The sequence below is a fragment of the Rhineura floridana genome, chromosome 7 (assembly GCF_030035675.1).
Source record: "Rhineura floridana isolate rRhiFlo1 chromosome 7, rRhiFlo1.hap2, whole genome shotgun sequence".
Lineage (NCBI taxonomy): Eukaryota > Metazoa > Chordata > Lepidosauria > Squamata > Rhineuridae > Rhineura > Rhineura floridana.
The window spans coordinates 51,845,375-51,871,279 of record NC_084486.1 but is presented as its reverse complement, the minus strand read 5'-3'; the positions used below and the strand labels follow the sequence as shown (position 1 = coordinate 51,871,279).

The following is a 25,905-nucleotide window of genomic DNA, read 5'->3' as shown; positions in this document are numbered from 1 at the left end:
GTACTGGCAGGCTCATTGGTATCCATTGGTGTGGCACTGGTGACTCCTGATCTATGCTATAAAGTCTGGCTACATAGAATCATAGAATAGTAGAGTTGGAAGGGGCCTATAAGGCCATTGAGTCCAATCCCCTGTTCAATGTAGGAATCCAGCTTAAAGCATACCTGACAGGCGGCTATCCAGGTGCCTCTTGAATGCCTCCAGTGTTGGAGAGCCCACCACCTCCCTAAGTAATTGGTTCCATTGTCGTATGTTTCTAACACTTAGTTTTTTCTTGATATTCAGTTGAAATCTGGCTTCCTGTAACCTGAAGGCAGGAAAGAGAGACAGGCTCTGATGTTGAGTAGATTTACTATAAGCTCAATGCATTTCGGAATTATCCTTCTTCAGGAGCATTGGAGATCTGTTTTCTTTACTCTATCCAGGCAATGCAAATTCTTTGTCCAGCTCCACACTAAACACAAACCACTGAATGCGTTGAGTTTATAATAAATCTACTCAGCACCAGAGCCTGTCTCTCTTTCCTGCCTTCAGTTTGGTGCGTTTTCCTTTTGTTTCTTCCTGTAACCTGAGCCCATTATTCCATGTCCTGCACTCTGGGATGATTTGAAGAGATCCTGGTTCTCCTCTGTGTGACAACATTTCAAGTACTTGAAGAGTGTTCTCATATCTCCCCTCAGTCTTCTCTTCTCAAGGCTAAACATGCCCAGTTCTTTCAGTCTCTCCTCATAGGGCTTTGTTTCCAGTCCCCTGATCATCCCTGTTGCCCTCCTCTGAACCTGTTCCAGTTTGTGGGCATCTTTCTCAAAGCGCGATGTCCAGAACTGGATGCAGTATTCAAGATGAGGCCTAACCAGTGCTGAATAGAGGGGAATTAGTACTTCAGGAGATTTGGAAAATAATACTTCTATTAATGCAGCCTAAAATAGCATTTGCCTTTTTTACAGCCACATCGCACTGTTGGCTCATATTCAGCTTGTGATCAGCAATAATTCCAAGTTCCATCTCGCATGTAGTATTACTGAGCCAAGTATCCCCCATCTTATAACTGTGCACTTGCTTCCCCCCCCCCAGCTGTAGGAGTTTGCACTTATCCCTGTTAAATTTCATTCTGTTGTTTTCAACCCAATGCTCCAACCTATCATGATGTCTTTTAATTTTGTTTCTGTCCTACAGGGTATTAGCTATCCCTCCCAATGTTATTTCATCTGCAAATCTGAAAAGCATTCACTGCACCTCCTGATCCATTTGAAACCCTCTTGTGAAACTTCAGCCTGGCATTTGTGTTCAGACACTGTCTGTTATTTGGAGATCCTTCTGTCGCACTGTAGGGTTGTAACACCTCCTATGCATACGTGGAAGTGAGTCCCGTATGTGAAACTCGCATACTAGTAAGCATGCATAAGATCCGACTGCAAGTCATCATGTTTTTGTAACTTTGCTGTGGTAGATCCATAGCATGGAACTTATTTTCTCTCTTCAAGGTATTCTTCAAGATATCCCATTTTAAAAAAAATGACTGAAACAGTTTGTTTTATTCTCTAATGCCATTTGTTTGCCTTTAGAGTATATTTTTTCCTTTACCTTTTAAAAACATGTTTAATATTTTATGTGTCTTTTATTATTGATGTATTATTATTTTTGTTTATAAAGTACCTTGTGTATCAGATGGGAATGATGTGTATATCACTATATAAAAATTGTTAGTATTTCTCCTCTTCCTCCATTGTTGTTTCTGTTTTGCTGAATGTGGAAAGATAGGAGATTCTTTCTCATGCTACGTGTAGGAATATGGTACTGGACACCAGGTCCTACTTCTAGTTGTCCTTGTATCAGTCCCATATGACTGCACTAACACACTATGCCTCTTCTACAGCGCCTTCTGGATCAGCCCATTCTGTGGAAAGATGGGAGACTAGATGGAAAGGGTGGAACTATCGTCTGCAATCCTTGTTTCCTATTCATATGATTGTTAATCATATGAGTGAGAATGATAGACTAGGGCTATTAACACAGAACCCAGAATCATCCTGATCCTGGGAATCAGGTGAGAACAGAGAGCCAATCCCATGCTACTACCTGATATTATGATCAGAGACTGGGTGGTACTCCTCAATCTGGACACCTCTTACATGCCAGCCTTTGAACCAGAGTGCCTGATAAAGAACAGTTGAAGTTGCAGTTCATTTGACTACTGGTTCTATTTTGGACTATACTTTTTACTTGGTTGACTTCGGCTGTACTTAGCACATGATAGAAGGTAAACAGCATTACATAAACCTGTCAGAGATATTGGAAAGTGTGTTGTTAACCTTATATCCCGTTAGTGCAAGCAACACATATAAGATTCCATTCTCCTTACTGAAAGGAGGATTGTTGTACTCCCTAAAGTCATGGGACCTACATCCCCCTATTCTGTCTTTATCATGGAAAGTGGTCATTGTCCCTTTGGTGGACAGAGGGCCATGTGACAGCAGCAAGCACCCATTTGTTGCCAAGTGTGAGCACACAGTAATAAGTCTTAGGCACCAATAATATATATGCTTCCCTGGGAGTAAGTCCCAATGAATTCAGAGAGATTTACTTCTGAATCAACGTACATAAGTCCACACTGTTAAAAGGATTAGCTAGAAATAACAACCGGTTTAAACATAAGTGCAGGTTGTGTGTGCAGCAGGCTCACCTGCTAAATGAGCCCTCTTGACTTTTTTCCCGAAGGACCTTAGAACTTTGCTTATTGTTCAGAACATGTTACTGTGAGAGATGCCTCTTTCGCCTCTACCACCATCCAGGCTGAAAGCCTGCATTCTTTGTGACTGGGGTCATATGACAGAGGGCGCTAGTGGTACAGCTGACCCCACCCAGAGGAGGACGTCGCTGTCCTTCCCTCTACCTGGCTGAAAAGACGAGCCTTGCCAGGACAGGCCACAAGGCTTGACACCAGCTGCTGCCACCTACTGGCCGGATCCCTGCCCGGCGGGAGGCGCCGCCAACCTTTTCTCCTCAGCCACACTTTTTTTAAAAAAGGGGAAAAAATATTCCGGTGAGCGGCTGAGAGGCGGGCGGCTTTGCGTGTTGCTACTGCAAAGAGGGAGCCAAGTTTCTGTCGGTGGGGTCCGCCCAGCGGCGTTGTCAGGGCGAGGGGGCGCCTCCCCGCCCATGCCCACTGCAGCGGAGAGAAGGAGGCGGAGGCGTGGTGGTGGACAGTGAACCCCCTTTGCCTGCCACGGGCTGCTGTGCGTGCCGACTATGCCATGAGAGTTTCAGCAACTGCTGCCGCCGCCACCTCCTCCTATTGCTCCACAGACACCCAAACGCAGGAGAGCCGAGGCGCCGCCGGAGTGGCGGCCGCCGCTCGCCCTCGCCATGCACGGGCTGTGCTGCTGCCTCTGCTTGGTGGCGGCCGCTGTGTCGGGGCTGTCGGTGGCCAACAGGAATTGCCCGGACCTCGTCGTTGACAGCTGCCTCTGCGCCGCCGAGCGGTCCAAGGGACCCGGCCGTCAAACCGTCCGCATCAAAGTTGTCTGCAGCGGAGGAGAGTTGGTGGAAACTTTGCAGCCTTCCTTATTGCCCAACCGCACGGTGTCCCTGTGAGTAAGAGAAGAAAGCGGGTGTGCGTTCAGGTCTCTAGTCAGCCTGCAGGTCCCGGGTTCTAGTCTCGGGAGGAGGGGGAGATACTCTGCACATGCTCAGAGACAAGCCTCTGTGTTTCACAGGCTTGATGACGTTCTAGCACTGAAAACAGATTCTGGATTCTCTTACTGAGCCTTATGTAGTTCTGGTGATTACGCTGGTAGAGAATGGGCGCGTGTGAGGTCCCTCCCATGTTTACATACTGCCTTAAGTTCCATTGATTTCAAGGGAACACAGTTATAGCTCAGTATGTTTAAGGCGTGCAGTATTATCAGGCTTAGGGCAGCTTGTAGAAGTTTCGTTGTGACGAGGGGCGGCGGTGGTGTTGAAAGGAAATCCTGCTGTCAAGGGGCTGCCGCCAGCGGAAGAGGTCTGCAAGGACTGGTACTCGAGCAATGGAGTTCAGTCATTCACGTCAGGACTCACCTAAAGCTAAAAAGGAGGACCTGTTATCGTACACACTTCCCAACAGAATGGATATGCTTAGTGAAAATTATATAGTTGTATAATGTGTGTGTGTATGCGGGGAGTACGAAGACAAGGGCATTACTGAAACATCTGGGATCCCTTCTTTCCCAATAACATCCTAAATTCCAGTGGGAGGATCTTGGTTTTCTCAGGGTCACATGAAAACTTTGACTCCCCAAATGATTCCTTTCCAATTGAGAAATGACAATCTCACCTAGCAAAGAGATGCCACCCTAATAGTTAAGCATACTCTTAAATGACCCATGTCTTATGCCCCCTTCAAGAGAGGTTTGACAGGAAGAAACTCTCTGGGTATGTTTTGGTGTGAAAGAGGAATAATAATAGCCTGGTGCATCATTCATGCCGCCTTGGGCTCCTACTGGGAGGAAGGACAGGGAATAAATAAATAAATAAAATTATGGAGGACTCAGGTCAAATTGTGATTTTTGAACTGTGCTGTTCTTCTTTCCTTCCTTCCTTCCTTCCTTCCTTCCTTCCTTCCTTCCTTCCTTCCTTCCTTCCTTCCTTCCTTCCTTCCTTCCTTCCTTTCTTTCTTTCTTAAGGCTTGTCTACTAGAAGTTTAATTTTCTTCCCTTTCTGGAAATTCTTTATAGCATTTTGTTTGCTTTTAGGGGAGCAATGTGTACTGTGAAGTAAATTGTACACTGCCTTGCCCAGTGGTTTTGCAAATAATACTTCCACAATACTGATTATATCAACTGAGGCATCTTTAAATCTGACAGAGGATAATTTCAGACCCTAAAGATAACAGTCAAAAATGCACTGCATAATAAGGGCTGTTTACTGAAATTGATGGCCTTCTCTAAACTGGGTTTGAGAAATGAGATATACTGATCATATTTTTAGATGTCCATTTTAACTGTTTGGAGCTTGCCACATGCTCCCACCCCCTTTCTGACCTAGCATCTTCTTTTGTATGTTAAAAATACACTTTTTTGAGCTATAGTTGCCTGTTGCTTAAACTAAAATGAACATAACTCTGATTTCATAACTGTATTTACTTGGAAGTTTCTCAGTGAAATTACTGGGACTTGGCATCTAAGTAAATATTGATTGGGCTGTAAATTAGCAGGTGGATCAACTTCACAACTAAACTGAATTTAAATTGTAGTGCAGTCTTTGACATAAAGCCTATCTTTACAGTCTGACCCAAAGCCCAATTAAGGCAAAATATTAGATTAGATACATTAGATTAATTTAATCTAATGTACCTCAACTTCAGTGGGATACTTACAATGCTATCGCATCTATGCAGTAGTAAATTCAATCGAATTCAATGGGAGTTACTCCCAGGTAAGTATGTTTAGGATTGCAGCAAGCACAGTCTTTTTAAAGCTTAACTGGTGTGTTGAATGAACTATAAGAATAGGTTGATGTAATCTACTTATAATAGACCCAAGAGTTGCCATCTGTATGACTTCGTTCCCTAAATCATACCTTCACCCAACTCATCCTGTACCGCTGAATCTATTTGTTGACACTTCATGCTGTGAACATTTCCAGTCCTTGCTGAACTTCTGTCTTAAAGTCAACACTTTTTAGAGAGACAACTGGAAAAAATAGTAACTTACAACATCTGTGGAGCTTATGCTTGGAAATGTACAGATGTACTCTGATGGACAACTTTTTGTGAAAGCAGTTGAATTACTCTGTTCTTATTGTTCATCTGGGAATCTATTTCTCATTAAGGTACAGATGTGCTAACTGCATTTGGAACTACAACCATGAAATATTTCAAACACTGTAAAATTATGTATGATTTAGCATTATTCTGTATTTTATTAAGAATACAACATCCTAACTTGCCTGTGACTTAGGCTGCAATCTTACACACACCTAGTTGGGAGTAAATCCCATTGAATGTAATGAGTCTTGTTTGTTGTTGTTGTTGTTGTTATGTGCCTTCAAGTCGATTACACTTATGGCAACCCTGTGAATCAGTGACCTCCAAAAGCATCTGTCATGAAACATGTTAATGAGTCTCTGAAGCTTCTAAAAACAAAAAACAATGTAGAAAATACTTTCTTCTCATGTAGAAAATACTTTCTTTGTTTTCTTCTAAAAACATAGAATTGTTTGATCAGATATCTTGTAACCCCTACCCCCTTTATGTAGTGTTTGTTTGGAAGTAAGACCCATTGATTTCAGTTGAACTTAGTTCCAAATAAGCATGCTTAGAAATACATTGTCATATTTAGCTTGTAAAAATGTATATATTTTTTGTTTCCATCTGTTGAATGCAGCACACTTGACAAATTTAATACTGTTCCCCATAGGACTGTTATGAGGAAGCAAGTGAACTGGTTGAAAAATAATGATGGGAAAAAATCAGTTGAATGCCTAAGATGAACATGATACAAATGTATATTAAATGTACATTTGCTCCCATGTAATCCTGTGTGCAGTACTATTAAAACATAACATTTTCAAAAGTCTATGTATTATGAAAAGGACAAACGCATTTACTGTATGTCACATTTGGAAATCCTTTTAGAGCTCTTAAATTGGTAACTTTTCATTTTGTGAACATTGTAGTGCATGGATTTCTTTTGAAAGTAATTAAAAACTAATATTGGAATATAAAATGGAAGTTAAAGTAAAAAATTGAGTATCTAAAAGAAGCAAAATGCCTGTTTCAGTAGTTGAACATGGCAGCTGACAAGTTTGATTGAAAGTGTTAAATACTTTCTGCAGAGAAAGTGTTTATGATGAATTAAATTACAGTTGTGTGTCATTTGGCCAGCTGCAGAAATTGGTAACAAAAAGTGCAAACATCAGTGATCATAGATGTGTTTTTCCAGCTGTGTGGAAGACCTGGGAAAGAGCATTGCCATGCAGACAGTGTCTGTTTTCATTCAGTTTTATTGGCGCATAGAGAAGGAGCTGCAGCATATGGAACATAAGATCTCATATTGTTTTAACAAACTGAGACTACAGGGGGTGAATAAAAGAAATGTGTGTTATAGATTCAATAACACATTTTAAAACAATAGAAATAATTTTATGCAATGATACAGTTTTAATAAACCAAGATTTCTTTTCTTAGATCTGTAGAAATCTAGATTAACTGGCCAGATCATAAGAAAGGGTGCATCAGTGAGTAGATTCAGATGGGTGCACTGGCAAGTGTAGCATGACTACCACATTACTGATACTGCAGATATTATTCTTGTTTTGAATATTTTATTTACGTTTTTATAATACAAACAAATAAACAATAACTAGTAAAAAGAACACAAACAAAGGTATACAGAAGCCCAAATAGAGTCTTGCTTTTGGTAGATTCATTTTTGTTAGTTGCTTGAGTCCTTCCACAGGGAGCCATGGGTGGTTGGCAGTTTTAGAGCTGAGTGCAAGGTATTTACAAATGAAACAAAGATGAACCACAGTGTTTCAAAGTCACTTTTTTGTCCTCTGGCAGTTTTTAGTCTGAGTTTTTCTGCCAATGCTGTTTGCCAGACATTGTGATACCATCTGTTAAGGGTTAGTCCAGTTCCAGTTTTCCAGTGTCTGCTCATTGATTGTCTTGCTGCTACCATAAAGTATGTATTTATGTCTTTCTCAAGTAAATTCACATTGTTTCCATCAAATATAGACAATAGGGCTAACTGGGGAGTAGCTGTAATATGTTTACTCGTAATTCGTGAACTTTCAGAAATTATTTCTTGCCAAAAACTTTGCATTTTGGGACAACTCCACCAGAGATGTAGAAAGACACCAAATGTGTCACATCTTCTCCAAATATTTTTACTTAGAGATTTACTTATATTGCTTAAGTTGATTGGTGTTAGGTGCTAGCGATGTTTAATTTTTAACATACTTTCCCTAATTGCAGTTGGGATAGATGTTAACGGGGGTTGCCCATTGTTGTTTCCATTGGGTATCTGAGATTTCTAGATTTAAGTCCCCTTCCTAGATTATTTTGAGTCTAATGTATTAGTAGTTGCAAATTTATTTTTAATGTTATTGGGGTTTCCAGTTCTGTTGCTAATTTCAGTTGTTATTTGGTTATCATTGAAATGTAATATTTGGTGTATTTGCAGATATTATTCATATGTGGCAGACAGATATATACCTTGGCAAATACATGGTTAGGAAGTGGTTGGAAGAAATGTTGTCATCAACTAATCGACTAGCAGCCTCATTCCTGTCATTGCTCGGAAATTCTAAGAAACCAAAAAAGGGGGGGGAAGGGAATTTTAAAAATGGGTGGTTAAAATCAGTGCAATTTTGAAAGGTCCAATCTGCCATTCTGATTCAAAATGGCATCCAGTTGTATCCAAACATAGATGAAAACCTGTTCCTTGATCTCAGGGACCATCATGCCAAATTTGGTTACAATATCTTAAGAAGCGTCCAAATGCGAAGAAATAAACATCTTAACAAAATAATTGGCTTAACTGATGTACAATGGAACATGCTTAGTCAGCTGATAGTCAGCTGATATAATTGGTTTATTGGAGGAAAAGGAACTTACGAATTAATTGCTGTTTTAAATTGAGTCAAATGCATGCAGCAGGATTAAGCATAACTGCTGCTAGACGGTTTGCAAATGTGGGCCATTATCTTGTGTTTGAGTTCCAGAGAGCTTTCAAGCCTTGATTTGTATTAACAGGTTTGAGAAACTGTACATCTTATGATGGTCTGGGCTGTTGAGTGTGAGAACCACATAAATTAAAGAAGCGTACTGGCAGTTGAACCCAGCTGAGATGATTAGGCAGCTGCTCTGCCTTATTGATGTTTAAAAGGGTACTTTGTTTAAAATATTCTCCATGCATGCCTTTCTCACTAATAATTCATGTCCCTAGAAGTGGAAACTCTGCAGTTCTAGCAGTATGGGATTTAAAAGTGTTTTGATTTTTTATAACTGTATTTTTCACTGATATGTTAGTTTGTTACTCCATATATTAGGTTAGATCCAGACCTTGTCATACTTATAGTAGACCCATTCAAATCAAAGGTATTTCAGTGAGCCTACTCTAAGCATGACTAAGGCTGCAATCCAATATGTGTCTACTCAGAAGTAAGCACCATTGGTTTCAATGGGACTTACTCCCACGTGTGTATTGGATTGCAGCCTAAGTCTGGATCCAACCCATTGCTGTCAAGTGTTTGGCAACAGCAGCTGTGGGAAACCATTTGGCCCGCAGATGTTGCTGAACTACAACTCCCATCAACCCCAGCAAGCATGTCCAGTGGTGAGGGATGATGGGAGTTGTAGTTCAGCAACATCTGGAGGCCAAAGGTTCTCTGTTCCTGGGCTTTATAGATGACTTTTTCTTTGGCCACTGACTCTAACAAAATAGAGCTATTACAAACATTCATTGAATTATATCAACTATTTCTAACAGTGGTAATACCGTAACTGCTGCAACATGTGTAATTACTAGTATGATTACTATAAAATCATACTTTATTGTACTTTATTATCTTCTGGTGAATATCATAAGTGTGTTTAATTAGGATGTTTGTACCACATGTTTAACACATCAGAAGAATATAGTGTTTCAGAAAGCAACTTCAATAAAATGTTTTTTTCTTAGTTTAACATTTATGGCAGAATATTTGGGGAATATTTATGCATTATATTGGCCTTGTTTTCCTGTAATGGTAAGCCATGGTCAGAAATGAGCCTTGGTGTACTGTGGATGAAGAGTATGCTGGTGCACACTGCTCAGTCATGGCTGCAGCACCCTGCCTGGAACTGGGAAACAAACCTTGGAGTGGCTGGCTTAGTGTTAACATGTGAACTATCACTTGTAGCTTGTTTCTTTCCAAACAAATCACCAGCAAAAGGTTTCATTCTCTGCTTCTGCTTGTGTTTTATTTGGAGAGATACAAACTGCAATTGCTGGATCACACATAACACTGACTGAGCTGCTCTGTGGTTTGTTTCCTGGCTCTAGGCTGGGCAGAGCAAAGCTGGCACAATGGAGCAGTGTGCACTGGGATGCTGCTTGTTCATGGTAAATCATTGTTTATTTCAGCTTACTGTGACATGTGAACCAGGCTATTGTGGATACTTTAGAAAGTGTTTAAAATATACACATATTTAGCATGAATTTTGTTCCTTTGCATTATTGGTAGATGCAGTAATAAGAACTGGGGCAGAATTGTTGATATTTAAGCACAGTTAATAATATACTCTGCATATCCCAAGACGGGACTTTTTATTTAAAGTTTATTATGGTTATGAGATTAAAATGTTCTTTTCCAGAAATACTTTTTTCAAAGCTGTATATTTGGGTAAAGTAAGCAGCTTAGTGAAGCTTTATATTTATCAGTTTATCTCTGAGAAAACCCTCCTTTTACCTAAAATTATTAGATCTTCCGCACCTCCCCCAGCCTCCTGGTTGATTGGATATCATATCTTTCCCATGGACCCCACTTACTGTCTCTTCCCTGTGTCTTTACTTTCCTTTTCCCGACTATTCCTTCTCCATCCTGAGAGACCCGGATTTGCACTAGTCAGGGCCTTGGGATTTATTCCTCTGTTTGTTGTTCTTTGACCAACAGTTTGGGAAGCCGTAATGAACTCTGATTGTTTGTTGTTTTTGTAACAATAAAACATGTCAAATCTCTCTCTCCTGTCCTCCCCCTATCTCCTTTCATGACTCTATGATTTAAAATCACTTGTGGCATCCAATTAAGCACTTTGATTTTTCCACATCTATTATCTACAGTATTATATATACATTACTAGAAAGAGTGCTGCACTCATAAAATAAGTTGAGATGTTTATCTAAGAGAAGTGAAACTGGTGGCTGAACGCTTGTAGTTGTAAGTTTCCTTTGCTTTTTTGACAGGACGCCATCTACAATTTCAGACCCTACACAAATTTGGTATTTGATAATGTCAACCAGCTTCTGAGCACATTGCGAATGACTCTTGAGTGCTAGGTCTGAAAGTCACCAGAACAGCAAATGGAGAATGGAATAGTGTTATGTGAAGAGCATAATTTTTGTGCCTAACTACATAAAATAGATTAGGAATATCCTCCTTTCATTCATACTATTGATTTCAACAGAACTTAAGTTCTACTAGAGGCTAACATGACACCTCATTTGCTTAAGTTTCTCAGGCTTTCACCCAAGATGCATATTCCAATAAACTTGAGTGGATTCATAGATGTATGTAGTAGTAGTAGCATTGGATTTATGACAGAGCTCCTTCCTTCATATTCATGGTTGTACTGGGTTTAGTGTTTGTTGGCGCTTCCAGTAAACCACATATTACAGAAAATGAGCAGTGTGACAGTGCACACTGTTCAATTTCTCCCACTGATCCCCTCCCTGTCCATGTAAAGAGGAAATAAACTAGAGCACTGGTTTATCTCTTAAACCGGGAGCAGTAAGCAACGAACAGATCTAGGCTTCTACTCATGGTTTGTTTGGAGTGAAACAAAACATTAGAGCTGTTTTGAGTTGAATTGAAACTTTATTTTTACCCCTGCCCTTTTTCCAAACTGGAACTCAGGACGGCTTACAAATAGAACTACATGTAGTTACAAACATAGAAAAACATACAATTAAAATACAGTTAAACTATGCACAACCTTAAAACTGTGAAAGGCACTGAATTGAATGTTTTGCATATAATCCCGTTCCGTGCCCGGTACCTGCCGGGCAAAGGGGCGTGTTTGCGGCTGCTGCCGAAGCCAGGCCGCCATCAAGGGCGTGTGTGGGTGCATGTGGCGCGCCGGCGAGCCGTCGTGACGCACAGTAAGGAGGCGGGGCGGCTGAAGGCCATTTAAGAACACGGGCCGCCTTTGGGGCCAACGTGCCTCATCCGCTCGGAGTTTCACGGCTCCGGGGGGCGGTGATGCGGGTTGGACCCCCTACACATCTTCTGGGTGTGGCCTGAGCTGGGGGTCTGGCACAGGGCAGCCCCGGGCTCAGGCAAGGTTTGGTTGCCCTATGGCTGCAAGCAGGCTTTGCCTGGATCATCAGAATGCTCCCGCACTTGATTTCCCCTCTGCAGGTTCATTATTCTAATTGATTCCGTTTAATAAAGTGGCCCATGATTTAACCCAATGAATTGTGTTTGTGTTTTATTTCGGCAATAGGCCGCAATGCTAAGCCTACACTCTGGTTCATTTCTTCCCAGAGGGAGAGGAGAGACATGACTGAGCTGTGTGCTGCTTGTTCATGTCAGGCCACTGTTTTGCAATTTTTTTGGGGGGGGGTTGTTTTTTGTGTGCAATATGCTATCTTTTTACAAAAATCTTTATTTTCCTTTCTTTTAAGTGCTTAGGATTGTCTCATGCTCTCTCTCTCTCTCTCTCTCTCTCTGTTGTTTTGGCGGTGCTACTGTAATAAAGAAAAGTCGAGACTTTTCCTCTGTCTTGGGTTTCAGTTTATGAATAATATTTCTAGCATATGTGCTGATAAATAAGTGTATGTGTGTTTGTGTTTTAAAAGTTCAAAGCAAACTAGAGCTCTTTCTGTTAGAAAGATATTTTTCCTCACAGATTTTAGGCAATATTTTCATTTTATTTCCACAATACATTTTATGAAGTAGCCAATTAGGAGTATAAGGTATAGGAGTGTATGAAACTGCATTTCCCCCTCAGTTTTGTGAGATATCTTGCTGTTTAACAATAAAACAGGGTACTGTCTACAACACTACCCCTTCCCCTTTATAAAGTTGACTCAGTATTTGATTATCACTAACCTGGAAGCTGAATTTTGACACATTAGAAACAACAGATGTTTCATAAATTCTTTTCTCTCCTGGTGTTACCTCCTTACTGCTTTCTATGGGCATGTTAACCCTTTTCTCTCTCTTGCCAATTATTCTTATGCACCATATCCCACAAGTGATCCTTGGACCTCTGTTGGAGAAAAATAGTCATGGGGATCTCCCTTTTACTTCTCTGTCTTCCTACCCTTAACTTTTGTATGGCTTCTGATTCCTGAACTCCAAGCATGTGTTTTCTCTGGTTCTCATTTTTTCCTGAATCTGGAATTCAGGCCCTTTATCTGTTTTTGCTGTGATTCTTTTGCCTAAGTATCTGGTCCCAAGACCCCTTTAAATTTCTGATCCCAGCCTTTATGGTTGAACATGTTTTTGGTTCTATTGGCTGCTGGTTCTTGTCTTGGGAACATAGAAAGCTGCCTTTATACCAAGTCAGACCCACTGGCCATCAAGCTCAGGACTGTCTACAGTGATTTGACAAGGGCTCTCTAGGATTTCAGGCAGGAGTCTTTTCTGATGTTGGGGACTGAACCTGGGAACTTCCGTTTGCAAAGCAGTTGCTCTGCCACTGAGCTACAGCTGTGTGATACTAGTCCAAGAAGGATGTAGTAAAATGAAGAACGCCTAATGGCCTTTGCAGTGCTTCTTCCGAAGGCCACGCAAAACCACTTAATGTTTTTAGGGACCATCTCTAAATGAAAATAGTTGGTTATATGGCGGTCGTTAAGGAACAACTCCACATGCTTGCTTACACAGCGGTTTTGGTAAGCTCATTGTAATGCATTAAAGCAGGATGCTTGGAGGCCTATAAGGTGGTCTGTGTAATTTTCTGTCTAAGCCTGACTTCCTCTATCTTTTTGGCATTTACTTTCTTATTGCTCTAATGCTCACTGAAGTTACTTTTTATTCCTAGTGTCTTGATTGCATTCAATGTCTTCAGTTTAACTCTTTCCTAATATTCCTGTTAGTATGGTGCTCTCTGCAGTTGCTCCTTGTTTCAGTGAGTCGCTTCCTGCTACAGTGTTGCCTTCTCCCCTCCAGTCTCATCCCAGTTCTGCTTTCTAGCCTGATAGTTGGACTGAAGCTCACAACACAGATTCCTATCCTGAACTTTCTTAGTTTTCTCCTTATCTGATTGGGGTCTGTCTTGGCTAATGGAACTGTTCGGTTGCAGCCTACATTTCTTTTCCCAGTAAGTATGTCCTTTACTGAAGTAACTGCAGCTGCCTTTGTTTAGCCAAGTCTTCCACAGCTAGACTTTTCCATCTCTATCCAGGATGGAAAATAAAGATGAAAGGTCATTGACACTTTAGCTCCTTCACCAGATCTAGCTATTCCCATCCCATGATAGGACTACAGGAAATGCAGTATACTACCAAACATATGTCCAAACAATATAAAACAAAGAATCCTCCCCCTCTTTTCAGGAAATGCAATTGCTATGAACCAGGAAACTGAATTCTTCTATATGTATATAAAATATGAAGCTCAGGCAATATCCTTCATCCTTGTACACCAGAGCTTTATTCTGTATTTTCAATTTTATCTTTGTCTTAATTGGATAAAAATAGTGTCTTAATTTTATTGTGTACAAAAGGTGTGAAGATCTTTGGTCTTATAAATAAGACATTGGTCTTGTAAATAAGCTGCAGTATTTTTACTAGCCTGCTGAGAACTAGCTGAGATGGAAAAATGTTTTGTCCCTCTTGCAACATCCTGCTGCATTTCTGTGTTGGATATGGAGACCTTTGGCAGCCCACTTGGTTTCTGTGCTGGGCTCAGAAGTGGGCTCAAAGTGGGTCCAGGGAGCAATTAATGGTTTGCTGCAGGAGCGGGAGGTATTATCTGCTTTGAAGGAGGTGGTGGTGTGTCCCCTCTTTAAGAGGTCTTTGTTAGACCCAGAAATGTTAAATAACTCATTGCCCAGTTGCAAATGTCCCCTTCTTGGACAAAGTTGTCAAAACAGTGATGGTGGCCTAACTGAAGGCATACTTGGAAGAAGTGGATTATCTGGACCCATTTCACTTTAGCTTCAGCCCATATATGGAACCAAAACTGTCTTGGCCATCCTGGTATGCAACCCTGTTGATTCTCCTCAACCTCTCCATGGCTTTTGATACAGTTTACCACTGTATTTTTCTGGGTCACCTCTTGTTGGCTAGTGTGCATTGTTGTGTGAAACAGCATACATTACGTTGGAGTTAAGTTGAGCAAGAAACTTCTTCAGAGCATGTTAAGAGTCTTTATTGAAAGACATTAAGGCCAGAGGCTTAAGAGTAAATACATGTAGAGATTCTTCAGTCACCCCCCTTCGGGTACATCTCTCTCCATAGCTAAACACAAAAGACAGCCTCTCAGCTCAGAGGCATAATTCAGAAGAAAACAACACACAGACTCTGTTAGAACTTTCCCAGTCGCTATCAGATGGCTACCATAGCAACGGCCCTGGCCGTCCGTTCCCAGACAGGGCATAGACATAACTCCCCCTTAACCACAGTTACGTCTTCACACTTGCAGGCTTCATGGAAAACTACTAGAGACAGTAATGCCTACTGGTCACCAGCCCAACAGCTTCCTTTTTTTCCATTAAGACTGCAAAATACACATGAAATACATTTCCATAATACATAGTCATACAGTCATACATTACTACAATACCTCGTGCAATACATTTCAGTACATTGCATTTTCAGTTCAGTACAGTTCAAACTTACATCTCAGTACAGTTCAAAACTTTATTCACTCAAACTTTGGTTCATTCCAAGCCTTGTCACCAGTTTGCCAAATTTCTCCTCACACAAAGGCTTGGTCATTATGTCAGCCACCATGTTGTTAGTGTCACAAAATTTTAGGTTAACAAACCCCTGCTGCACACAATCCCTTACGTGGAAGTATCTGACACTAATATGTTTTGTTCTCTTGGTATGAGCTTCTGATGTGGCTATCTTAATGCGGGTCTGATTGTCTTCATATACAGTAATCGGAAATTGCATATCAATGCCTATCTCCTGCATGAGCATTGCGAACCATTGTAGCTCATTACAGGCCTGTGATAGGACCACATACTCGGCTTCTGCACTTGATGTTGCAACCACATTTTGTTTCTTGCTACTCCAGTCAATGCATGACCCGTGCCACATCACAACTATGCCAGAGGTTGACTTACGACTGCTCAGCTCCCCTGCATGATCTGCATCCACAAAACATTCAAGACCTCCTGTCTTTGCTCCTGACAAAACCAGACTCTTTGTCTTTTACGGATTTCCGTGATCCATCAGCAAGTAAAACAAAGTCTTTCACTTCTTCTGAAACGTAAAACAAACGTCTGTCTTTAATTAATATATGGCTTGCTCCGCTGTCGACAATAAAGTTAATTTGTTCCAAGTCTTTAGACTTCTGTTTACAAACAAAGTTCACACTTCCCTGCTTCAAGCCTCCGTCCCTGGAGTTTCGCTTGATTGCACAATCTTTATGGAGATGCCCACGAGCCCCACTGGCAAAACAAGACTTCAGCCGCTGCTGCTCCCGCTTGTTTTCCTGTCTGCTTTCGACAGCCTGCTCCGGTTCGGCACATTTCTCCTCCTTGCTTCTGACAGCCTCCACGGGCAGGGCTCTCTGCGCCTCCTGCCTCCGCTGCCATTCCTGGGACAAATCCTGCAACGCGTCCCACGTCTGTTTAGCCGACGGCTCATCTCTCACACACATCAGTTGAGGATCCGATAGAGCCAAGATTATAAACGCCTGCGCCCTCTGGTCTCGACGCTTCCAGGCCGCGGTCGGTACCACCGGGGTTTTTTCCTCAATCACGTCCCATAAATCTTCTGTTATCAGCAAAGCCCTCATCCTCGGCTTCCAGCTGCCAAAATTCTTTTCATTAAGTCGTTCCATCGGCAAGCCTCCCCCAGACTGGTTTACAGCCATGTTGCTCACCTCCGTCTGGTTCAATCAATCAACCTGCCCTCTCTGGAACTCCGTCTGCCGTTCAGACCAGCAACTTACTCCCGTGTAATGCGCTGTGGAGCGTAACCATCCTCTGCTACCACTGTTGGCTAGTGTGCGTTGTTGTGTGAAACAGCATACATTACGTTGGAGTTAAGTTGAGCAAGAAACTTCTTCAGAGCATGTTAAGAGTCTTTATTGAAAGACATTAAGGCCAGAGTAAATACATGTAGAGATTCTTCAGTCACCCCCCTTCTGGTACATCTCTCTCCATAGCTAAACACAAAAGACAGCCTCTCAGCTCAGAGACATAATTCAGAAGAAAACAACACACAGACTCTGTTAGAACTTTCCCAGTCGCTATCAGATGGCTACCATAGCAACGGCCCTGGCCGTCCGTTCCCAGACAGGGCATAGACATAACTCCCCCTTAACCACAGTTACGTCTTCACACTTGCAAGCTTCATGGAAAACTACTAGAGACAGTAATGCCTACTGGTCACCAGCCCAACACCTCTGTGGGTTGGATATAGAAGGCACCACGTTGCAGTGGTTCCACTCCTACCTATGAGGCAGGTTCCAATGGGTGACCTTTAAGGGAGCACCATGGAAATTGATCTGCAGTGTCCCACAGGACTCCTTATAACCCATATTGTTTAACATCTCTATAAAGCTAGTGGGAACCATCATGAGAGGATTTGGAGTGAGGTGTCATCAATACATTGATGATACCCAGCTCTATCTCATGGTTCCATATGAATGAGGAAAGGTAGTTCAGTTTCTTGACTAATGGTTGGAGGTGGTAATGGCCAGGATGAGGGCCAATAAATTGAAACTGAATCCAGACAAGATTGAGGTGTTGTGTGTGCTAAATTCTCAAGTCTGGGAGGTGGAGAGGCTGATGACACTCAGCTCTACATCTAAGTAAGCTTAGCCTGCCTCCTGGCAAGACAGAGGCACTGTGGGTGAGTGGTTCCTGTGTCTGAGAAATTGGTCAATTGCCTATCCTAGACTGGGTTGTACTTCCCCTGAAGAAGCAGGTACACTGTCCAAGGGGTGCTTCTGGATCTAGCTTTGTCACTGGAGGCCCAGGTAGTCTCAGTAGCTAGAAGTGCCTTTTATCAGCTGTGCTTAGTAAGACAACTACAACAGTTCGTGAACCAGGACAGCCTGACCAAAGTAGTTCAAGCATTGGTGATTTCAAGACTGGATAACTGCAGTGCACTCTATGTGGGGTTTCCTTTGTACTTGATCTGGAAACTGCTGTTAGTACAGAATGCTGCAACCAGATTGCTGACAGGAGACCCTGTCAGCATATAACAGCTCTGCTCAGGGACCTGCACTGGTTGTCGATTTGCTACTGGGCCGAGTGGAAGATGTTGTTATTGGTATATAAAACCCTTAACAGCTTGGGACCAATTTACTTGCGGGACCACCTTACCCCATATGTGCCTACTGACGCACTTTGCTGTGTGGAACAGGCACTGTTACAGGTGCCACATAATATTCATTCCACACTTGTAAGAAATTATTCTTTTAGCATGGCACACCAACTTTTGGGGCAGGGCCGGTCCCAAAGGGTGGCCAGGTTGGGCCCTGACTGAGGGCCCCTGGAGCCACAAAGGCCCCTAAGGGGGCCTCTCGATAGGGTGGGGGGGAGTAGCGCTCCTTTTCAGCGATCTGCAGCAGAGGGAGGGACCTTCTTCTGCCCGCCCATTTGCTGGCTCCACCTACCCATCTCTCCTGTCTTTTGCGGTTGCGCAGGCTGCGCGTGCAGGACTGCCATTAACCAGGATGGTGGCCGAGGTTTCCCTAAGGGGCTGAAGCTTCCACCGCCATCTTCGTTGATATGTGTGCGTAGCAGCCCACGCAGCCACAAAACACAGGAGAGATGGAGCCAGTGAATGGGCAGGCAGAAGAAGCTCTTTCCCTGTGAGAGACAGGTAGGCGTGTGTGTGTGTGTGTGTGCGTGCTGACACTGTCTTTGGAACTGTATTCTTTTTGGTGTCTGTTTAAACCTTTTTTGTTGCATAGTTGCTGATGTATGTTAGTGGAGTTTTTTCATTTAAAAATGTTTTTCATAAATTGTTTTTAATCATTTCATCTATAGTTTTAATGTCTTTTGTAAACTGCTTAGAGGTTTTTTACAAGTACCATATAAATGTTAATAAATAAATAAATAAATAAATAAATAAAATACAGTTCTGCTTGTCTCACCTCAAAAATATTGTAGAGCTGAAAAGCTTTAGAAAAGGCAAACTAAAATGATCAGAGGGTAGAGCAATTCCCCTATTTATTATTTGACTTATATCCCACCCTTCCTCCCAGTAGGAGCCCAGGGCGGCAAACAAAAGCACTAAAAACACTTTAAAACATCATAAAAACAGACTTTAAAATATATTTAAACAAAACAACTTTAAAAACATTTTCAAAAAAGCTTTAAAAACATCTTTTTTAAAAAAGAAAAGGTTTAAAAACATATTAAAAAGCAATTCCAACACAGATGCAGACTGGGATAAGGTCTCAAGTCAAAAGGCAAGGTTGCAGCATTTGAGGCTTGTTAGTTTAGAGAAAAGGTGGGTCAAAGGCAACACGATAGAAGTGTGTAAAATTATGCATTGCATGGAGAAAGTGGCTAGAGAAAAGTTTGCCTCCCTCTCTCATAACACTAGAACACTTGGGGACATCCAGTGAAGCTGAATGTTGGAAGATTCAGGACAGACAAAAGAAAGTATTTATTTATTTATTTATTTATTTATTTATTTTATTAAACTTGTATACTGCCCATAGCCGAAGCTCTCTGGGCAGTTTACAGTAACTAAAAACATTAAAACAAACACAATTTAATACAGATCTTATAAAAACAATTTAAAACACAATTTAAAAAATTTAAACAGTATAAAACACATGCTAAAATGCCTGGGAGAAGAGGAAAGTCTTGACCTGGCGCCGAAAAGATAGCAGTGTTGGCACCAGGTGCACCTCATCAGGAGGATCATTCCATAATTTGGGGGCCATCACTGAGAAGGCCCTCTCCCTTGTTGCCATCCTCCAAGCTTCCCTTGGAGTAGGCACCCGGAGGAGGGCCTTTGATCTTGAACGTAGTGTATGGGTGGGTTTGTATCGGGAGAGGCGTTCCATCAGGTATCGTGGTCCCAAGTCGTGTAAGGCTTTATAGGTCAAAACCAGCACCTTGGTACTTCTTCACACAGCAAATAGTTTGGAAGTCACTCCCACAAGAAGTAGTGATGGCAACCAACTTGGATGGCTTTAAAAGAGAATTAGACAAATTAATGGAGGATAAGGGCTATGTTCTATCTCCAATATTGGGAGCAACATGCCTTTGAATACCAGTTGCAGGGAATTGCAGGTGGGGGAGAGTGCTGTTGCGACCAGTTTCTGCTTGCAGGCTTCCCATGGGCATCTAGTTGGCCACTGTGAGAACAGGATGCTGTACTAGATGGGCTATTGGCTTAATCTTGCAGGCTGTTCTTATTTCTAACTATGGGTTGAACAAGGAACTAAGGCAGGGAACTGAGGTGAATGAAGAATGGGGAGAATGGCAAACCACGGTGCATCATTGCATGTAAGATGTGATAGCTCTATTTGCATATCCTTGGAACTTATATGAAATGTACCACATGAAATATAGAGGAAGTAAACCCTTTCCCCACTGTACTACACTGACTAGAAGGAGCTGTGGTAGAATTCGCTGTGATGGGGAATGGCAAGAGTGGAGATTAGGCCAGTGGCTTAGGAGGGATAGGTGCTATAAATTCACTGGTCAGCTGCCTACCAAGACACAGTGGCTACTCATATACAAAAGGATGGGTAGAAGATCGCATGGCAGATACATGCAAGTAGTCAGTTTGTTGCAAAAAGGTTTAAAGTGAGCACTCAGATGATGAATATTCAAAACTGAAGTCTTGTTTACCCTCTTTTCTTTTTTATGCCAAATACCAGCCATTGAGCATTATGGATGAAGCATCATCATCAGATTTAACTTACTGATGAGTTCTAAATTGCATAGCAAAGGAGAGTGAATCAAGTTCTAATCTAGAGCAGTGGGAACAATATTTTAAATCATTGGGACACACTGGAAAAAATGAAAACAATTTGAAACACCTGGCTGACTTCTCTTTGACAATGTGCAAACTATTATAAAGCCATTCAAAAGCAAGCTGTCTTGCCAGAACGCAGTAGCAGAATCTTGAAACATTTTTATGGTATTTGGGACTGCAGGCAGTTAGGGGATCTGCTGGTTATTGGCTCCTTTTTACTTTCATGTTTACTTAAAATCTTCCCAGGAAAGGATAGGATAAGTACATGCAATTCTTTATTTTCTGCTCTCTGCTCCCTAAATTTTGAAGTGTTGTTGCATATTATTGACATATCTAATGAAAGCTGCATGGAGTATTTCATGATTTCAAAACTTGTTAAGAGTAAAAAAATAATAGTGTCTGCTGTGAAGAAAACCCACAAAATTTGGCAAATGGATACATTATTTTTGTAAGGGTTCTATTATTTAGAGGAATGTTTTACAATATTTGAGACAGTAACCTATGACATTTTGCTATATTACACAGCAGTCGAGAGCCTGAATTTATAGGTCAATTAAATTAATTCCCATGTGTGTATATAGTCCAACCAAATATACTGTAGTTTGTGACAAATATTTTATGGGTAGGGGGTGGTGGTGGTAGTCTTGAAGTCAAATATCCTGTGACTATGTGAAATGTTCTGTTTAAAATGGCTGTAGTATTTTGACTAAAACTAAACAAAAAGTATTTATAATAAATAAATCAGTAAATGAACAACTGCGTTAATTTAAAATTATGTTGGAAAAATAAAGCAAAAATAACACAATCTAAATTCTGGAGGGAAGCAGAGGGGAAAATGCTATTTTGGTCTAGTTAATATGCATGATGGATTAATTCCAAAGGGCAAGTGAAGCACTGGGGGGAGGGGAAGATGGACAGATTGTAGAATTAAAACACAATTAGTACTGTTGTATAGTGAGGCAGTCACTAATATAGTTCATAATGCTGATTCCCTCTTGAAAACTCACCATATAATGTACTGTATATACCAATGTTTCTTAGACTTGGTTGCTTATAAAACCTAATGCAAATTAACTCTTTACATTTTTGAAATGTCAAGTTTTTACAGGAATATTTTTCCTTTTCTTCTTGGGCAAGCCAGTCCGTTGCTCCCATTTCAGCTGCTGCAACACCACCTTGGGCTTCTGAGGACAAAGTCTTGGAGGCTTCCTAGCTAACGGCAAGTAGGGAAGGGGAGAAATTTGATTCAGTTTTCATTTAAAGACAAACCTACCTTATTTGCACTTTCTGAAACAATATGTAAACCAATATATAGCCATCCTTGAAAGTTCACACTTCTCTGAATTTTACAGTTGAGTTCTACAGCCAAGTAACGTGTACAAAAATGCATATATTGGGGATGTGCATTAAAATGCATATTTTATTGAAAACTAAAAAAATGTTATACTGGGGAAAACTGCTTTGTCAAAGTGTGTATTAGGCAATATTGCATAGAAAAATGTGTGCATTAGGAAAAAATGTGCACTTTAATGCTGCTGAATTCTCATGAACACTTAAAAAAATTCACAAACCGATGTGGAAATGTGGAGAACTAAACTGGGACATTGAGAGACTGGAAATTAAGACTGGGAAATTGAGAGAAACAAAACATGATGGATTTGCCCATCCCTAGTGGCAAGCCACGCAAACATGTACTCTTGCCCAGTGTCTCCCTGTCCTGTTACTATCCCAATGCTCAGGCAACACTGAGGATAAATGGTTGCTCTGGCAGCCCTTTGGATTCTGCTTAAGGGGCCGTTGCCAGACAAAATTGTGTGGCTCTGATGGCTGACAAGAAGAATATGCTACATAGGTCTGGAGCTTATGGCTTTGTATTGCTTATCAGGGGTTCTGAAAGCTTTTGTTCGTGCCTTAGGCTATTTACCTCTCAATTTACCTCTCAGTTACTATCTCTAAGGGTTTGTCCAGAAATGAGCTTCTTCTGTTGCTGGTTTCAAATTATAGTGCTACAATGGGATGGGAGAAGGAAAAGCCCAATATGAAAACAGTGCCATTAGCCCTACATTCATTGATTGTGATCATGCTTTTAAACTTTTCTAATTGTACTGAACTTACTAGTTCCATGGCTGCCATCAGAACAGGCAATTGTCACAATCCCCATGAAGCCTGTGGGTGTTTGGTATGCTGAATTACTCTACATAGAATGGGGTAGCCAACATGATGCCATCAAGATACTGTTGGACTACAAGTCCCATCATCCTTGATCATTGGTCATGCTGGCTGGGATTGATGAGAGCTATATTCCAACTTCTAGAGAGCACTGTATTGGCTACCCTGACCTAGAAGAATAGTAAAATGACACTTGTCCCATAATTGAATTGTGAAGTTTTCCAACTGGTGTCATCTTTTCTTTAAGATGATTTTTATATTTACGGAATGTTCAGGAATGGCTACATTTAACTGTGGCAGAAATGCCACTTCATAGCTGAATAAAGCATATCCCTCCAGTGAATGTTTGCAAAAGGGATCACAACACAGTAGAAATCTGTTATTTTCTAATATTGGGGTGAACTAGATGCCCAGGAATTTTTTTTGAAAGTGCCACATCCAAGAAGTGTTTAAAATAAATGCGGGTTTAATTTGAGTAAGTTCCCACAGTGCTTCTTCCCTGCTTCTGAAACGAGCCAGAGTTTGGCATGTTGTGTTATCGTACTTGGGCTCATGGTCTGTTTCTCTCCAAATAAACTGTGAATTAGAGCCTAAATTTGTTATTTGCTTACTGTTCATGGTTTGTTTGGAGAGAAACAAACCACAATCCCAGGTTTGGACAGCATGGTAAGTCAGACTCTGGTTTGTTCCATCTACAGCATAGCAGGAGCAAGGAAGGGACACTAGGTAAATTTCAGAGCACTGTACACCAGCACACTGTTCACATTATACCATAGATTGTTTTAAACTATGGTTTAATGTGACGTGCAGACCACAGCAGAGTTTCTTTAGGTTCCAACTGCCAACTTAATGTCAAACATCCATAAAACAATGTGAATGATTTTTTTAAATTGGCCCCTTCCACAAAGATGGTAGTTCAATAGCCTGTGTACACTGAATGAGCTGTTGCTGCTCTTGACAATATATAGCAATCAACAGACTCAACACCCTTTAAAACAAACAAGTGTTAGACTGAATCCTTAACTTTCAAGACATACTGGATGGGAGAAACATATTGGGAATGTGTTTCTTGTCTTAACAATATTTCAGACATTGTAACATCAGGATGGCTTACTAATGAGGATGTTAAATATTTTTAATGTCAAAGTGCAAGTCTGCTTAAACTATGAATTTCTTGGCATAAATGAGATTGTTAGTTGAATGAACATTTCATACATTATTGTTCAGTGTCATTGTTGATAGAAAAGTTTGTTAGGATAGCACATTTTGAACTCTAGGTCTTTCCCCCTCCCACTAAAGATTAATTTGACAGCTCAAAATTACATTGTTACCACATTTTAAGGAAATATCTGATCATCATCACCATGATCTATAAAGATGGTGAAAGTGATACCGTTTTTTCTCTGCCATGTATTATTTGTCCTTATTTTAGAAAAACTAAGCCCCCTCCCTATCCAGAACGTGAAGAGGTTTTAACTTTCAAAATATTTGAAAATCAGGTATTGAACTCGATAACAGTAGCCAGCTGTTGATAGACACAATTGACCTCCATTGTTTCTGTTATATTCACTCCTTGTGTAGAATAAGAATGATACTTTTGCCTTCCACTGATAAATCCAACTCCTGAAATTACTGTAGAAAGTTTGCTGATGCCCTGAGAACTGGCTTGCTCCATCCTGTAGATTATCAGGCTTTTAAAATTCCTGTCATCTAGTTTGGATTTGGGACAGGACAATGACTGAACTTGAAGGTAAAGTGAGAAGAGCATAACCTGAGGCTTGCTGAAGGCATGGTGATTTAAGTGAAGTTACAGCCTGAAACTTACTAGCAGAGCTCCCTTGCTTTGACACTTGAAGAAGTCCCAAGATAGAGAAATTGCCTCCTAATCATTTAGCATTGCACTCTGACTGTACTGTGTGTGAACAATTCTACTGAAAGAAATAACTTGCTTAATACGGACTATGTGCTCATTAACAATGCATTAGCAAACTAGGTACGTTCATATTACATTCACAGGGAGTTTTTGCTAGAGGGAACACCTTTTTATCTTAGTGTTTTTTAAAAAATGCTGAATCTTAAGCACATAAAACTTCTAGATGTTAACACCTTGGCACACTTCCCTTATGTCACAACAACAACAACAAAAGGGATCTTCAGAAGACAGGTCCTTTTTTAAAAAAAAGGTTTTCTTTCTTGTATTTTCATTTCATGAACCAGTAAGGGAAAAATCAAACCATCACTGTCTCTAATGTTGTCATCATTTAATACTGAAATATTAAGAAGAATATTTAGTGGAATGAAATAAATAAATACAGGAGGGCACCGCTTTTTGGTGGCCCACTTTTCAGCGTTCCGCTAATACGGTGGTTTTCAATTAGAGTAAGGCCCCACTCGTACAGCGCTTGTTCCGCTTTTACAGTGTTTTCCTGGCATCGGGCGCCATTTTATTGACGACTTCTGCTTTTTGGTGGGTTTTGCTTTTAGGCAGGGGTCTGGAATGTAACCTGCTGTATGAGTGGGGCCCTACTGTACATAAATTCAGGTTCTGGCTCAGCCCTGTAGCCAGGGTAAGGCAAATGGGTGACCTTCCCCCCCCCGAGTTGTGCTTCCCTCCCATTTATTTTTGGAAATTGTCATTTTAATTTTTTGCATAACAAACAATTGTAGCCTCCATTTAAATGATAGCTTGTTTTACGAACAGGGGCAATTTAAGAATAGGACCCTCTGAAAATTTCAATGAGTAAGGTAGCATGTAAAGTGCACAACAAAAGACTCATCTGGAGGAGCCCCCAAAAGTCTGCTCACTCAAGACTTTCCCTGACTGAGAGTGGACTTTTCATCACCACAATCACCCTATAAATAATCCTGAAAAACCAGCCTATGTAGCAACATGACCCTTGAAGAGTTAAATATTAGA

The 25,905-nt window shown here is 41.0% G+C and overlaps 1 protein-coding gene across 17 annotated transcripts in view; it reads left to right on the top strand.

The window, feature by feature from the left end:
• The window catches only part of ADGRA1 (adhesion G protein-coupled receptor A1), a 588,775-nt gene that overhangs the window by 13,178 nt on the left and 549,692 nt on the right, over positions 1 to 25,905 (top strand). For 5 of the 17 annotated variants that reach the window (XM_061635596.1, XM_061635594.1, XM_061635595.1 and 2 more), the window contains exon 1: positions 2,991 to 3,590. The exons of 7 other annotated variants lie outside the window; for them this stretch is intronic. In XM_061635596.1, coding sequence (XP_061491580.1) covers positions 3,367 to 3,590 — 224 coding nt within the window. In that variant the 5' untranslated portion in view covers positions 2,991 to 3,366. Of the gene's footprint in view, positions 1 to 1,176; positions 1,715 to 2,990; positions 3,591 to 13,904; positions 14,012 to 25,905 lie in introns of those variants that run through there. 5 more of the 17 variants (XM_061635599.1, XM_061635597.1, XR_009763984.1 and 2 more) reach the window with 4 other exon arrangements.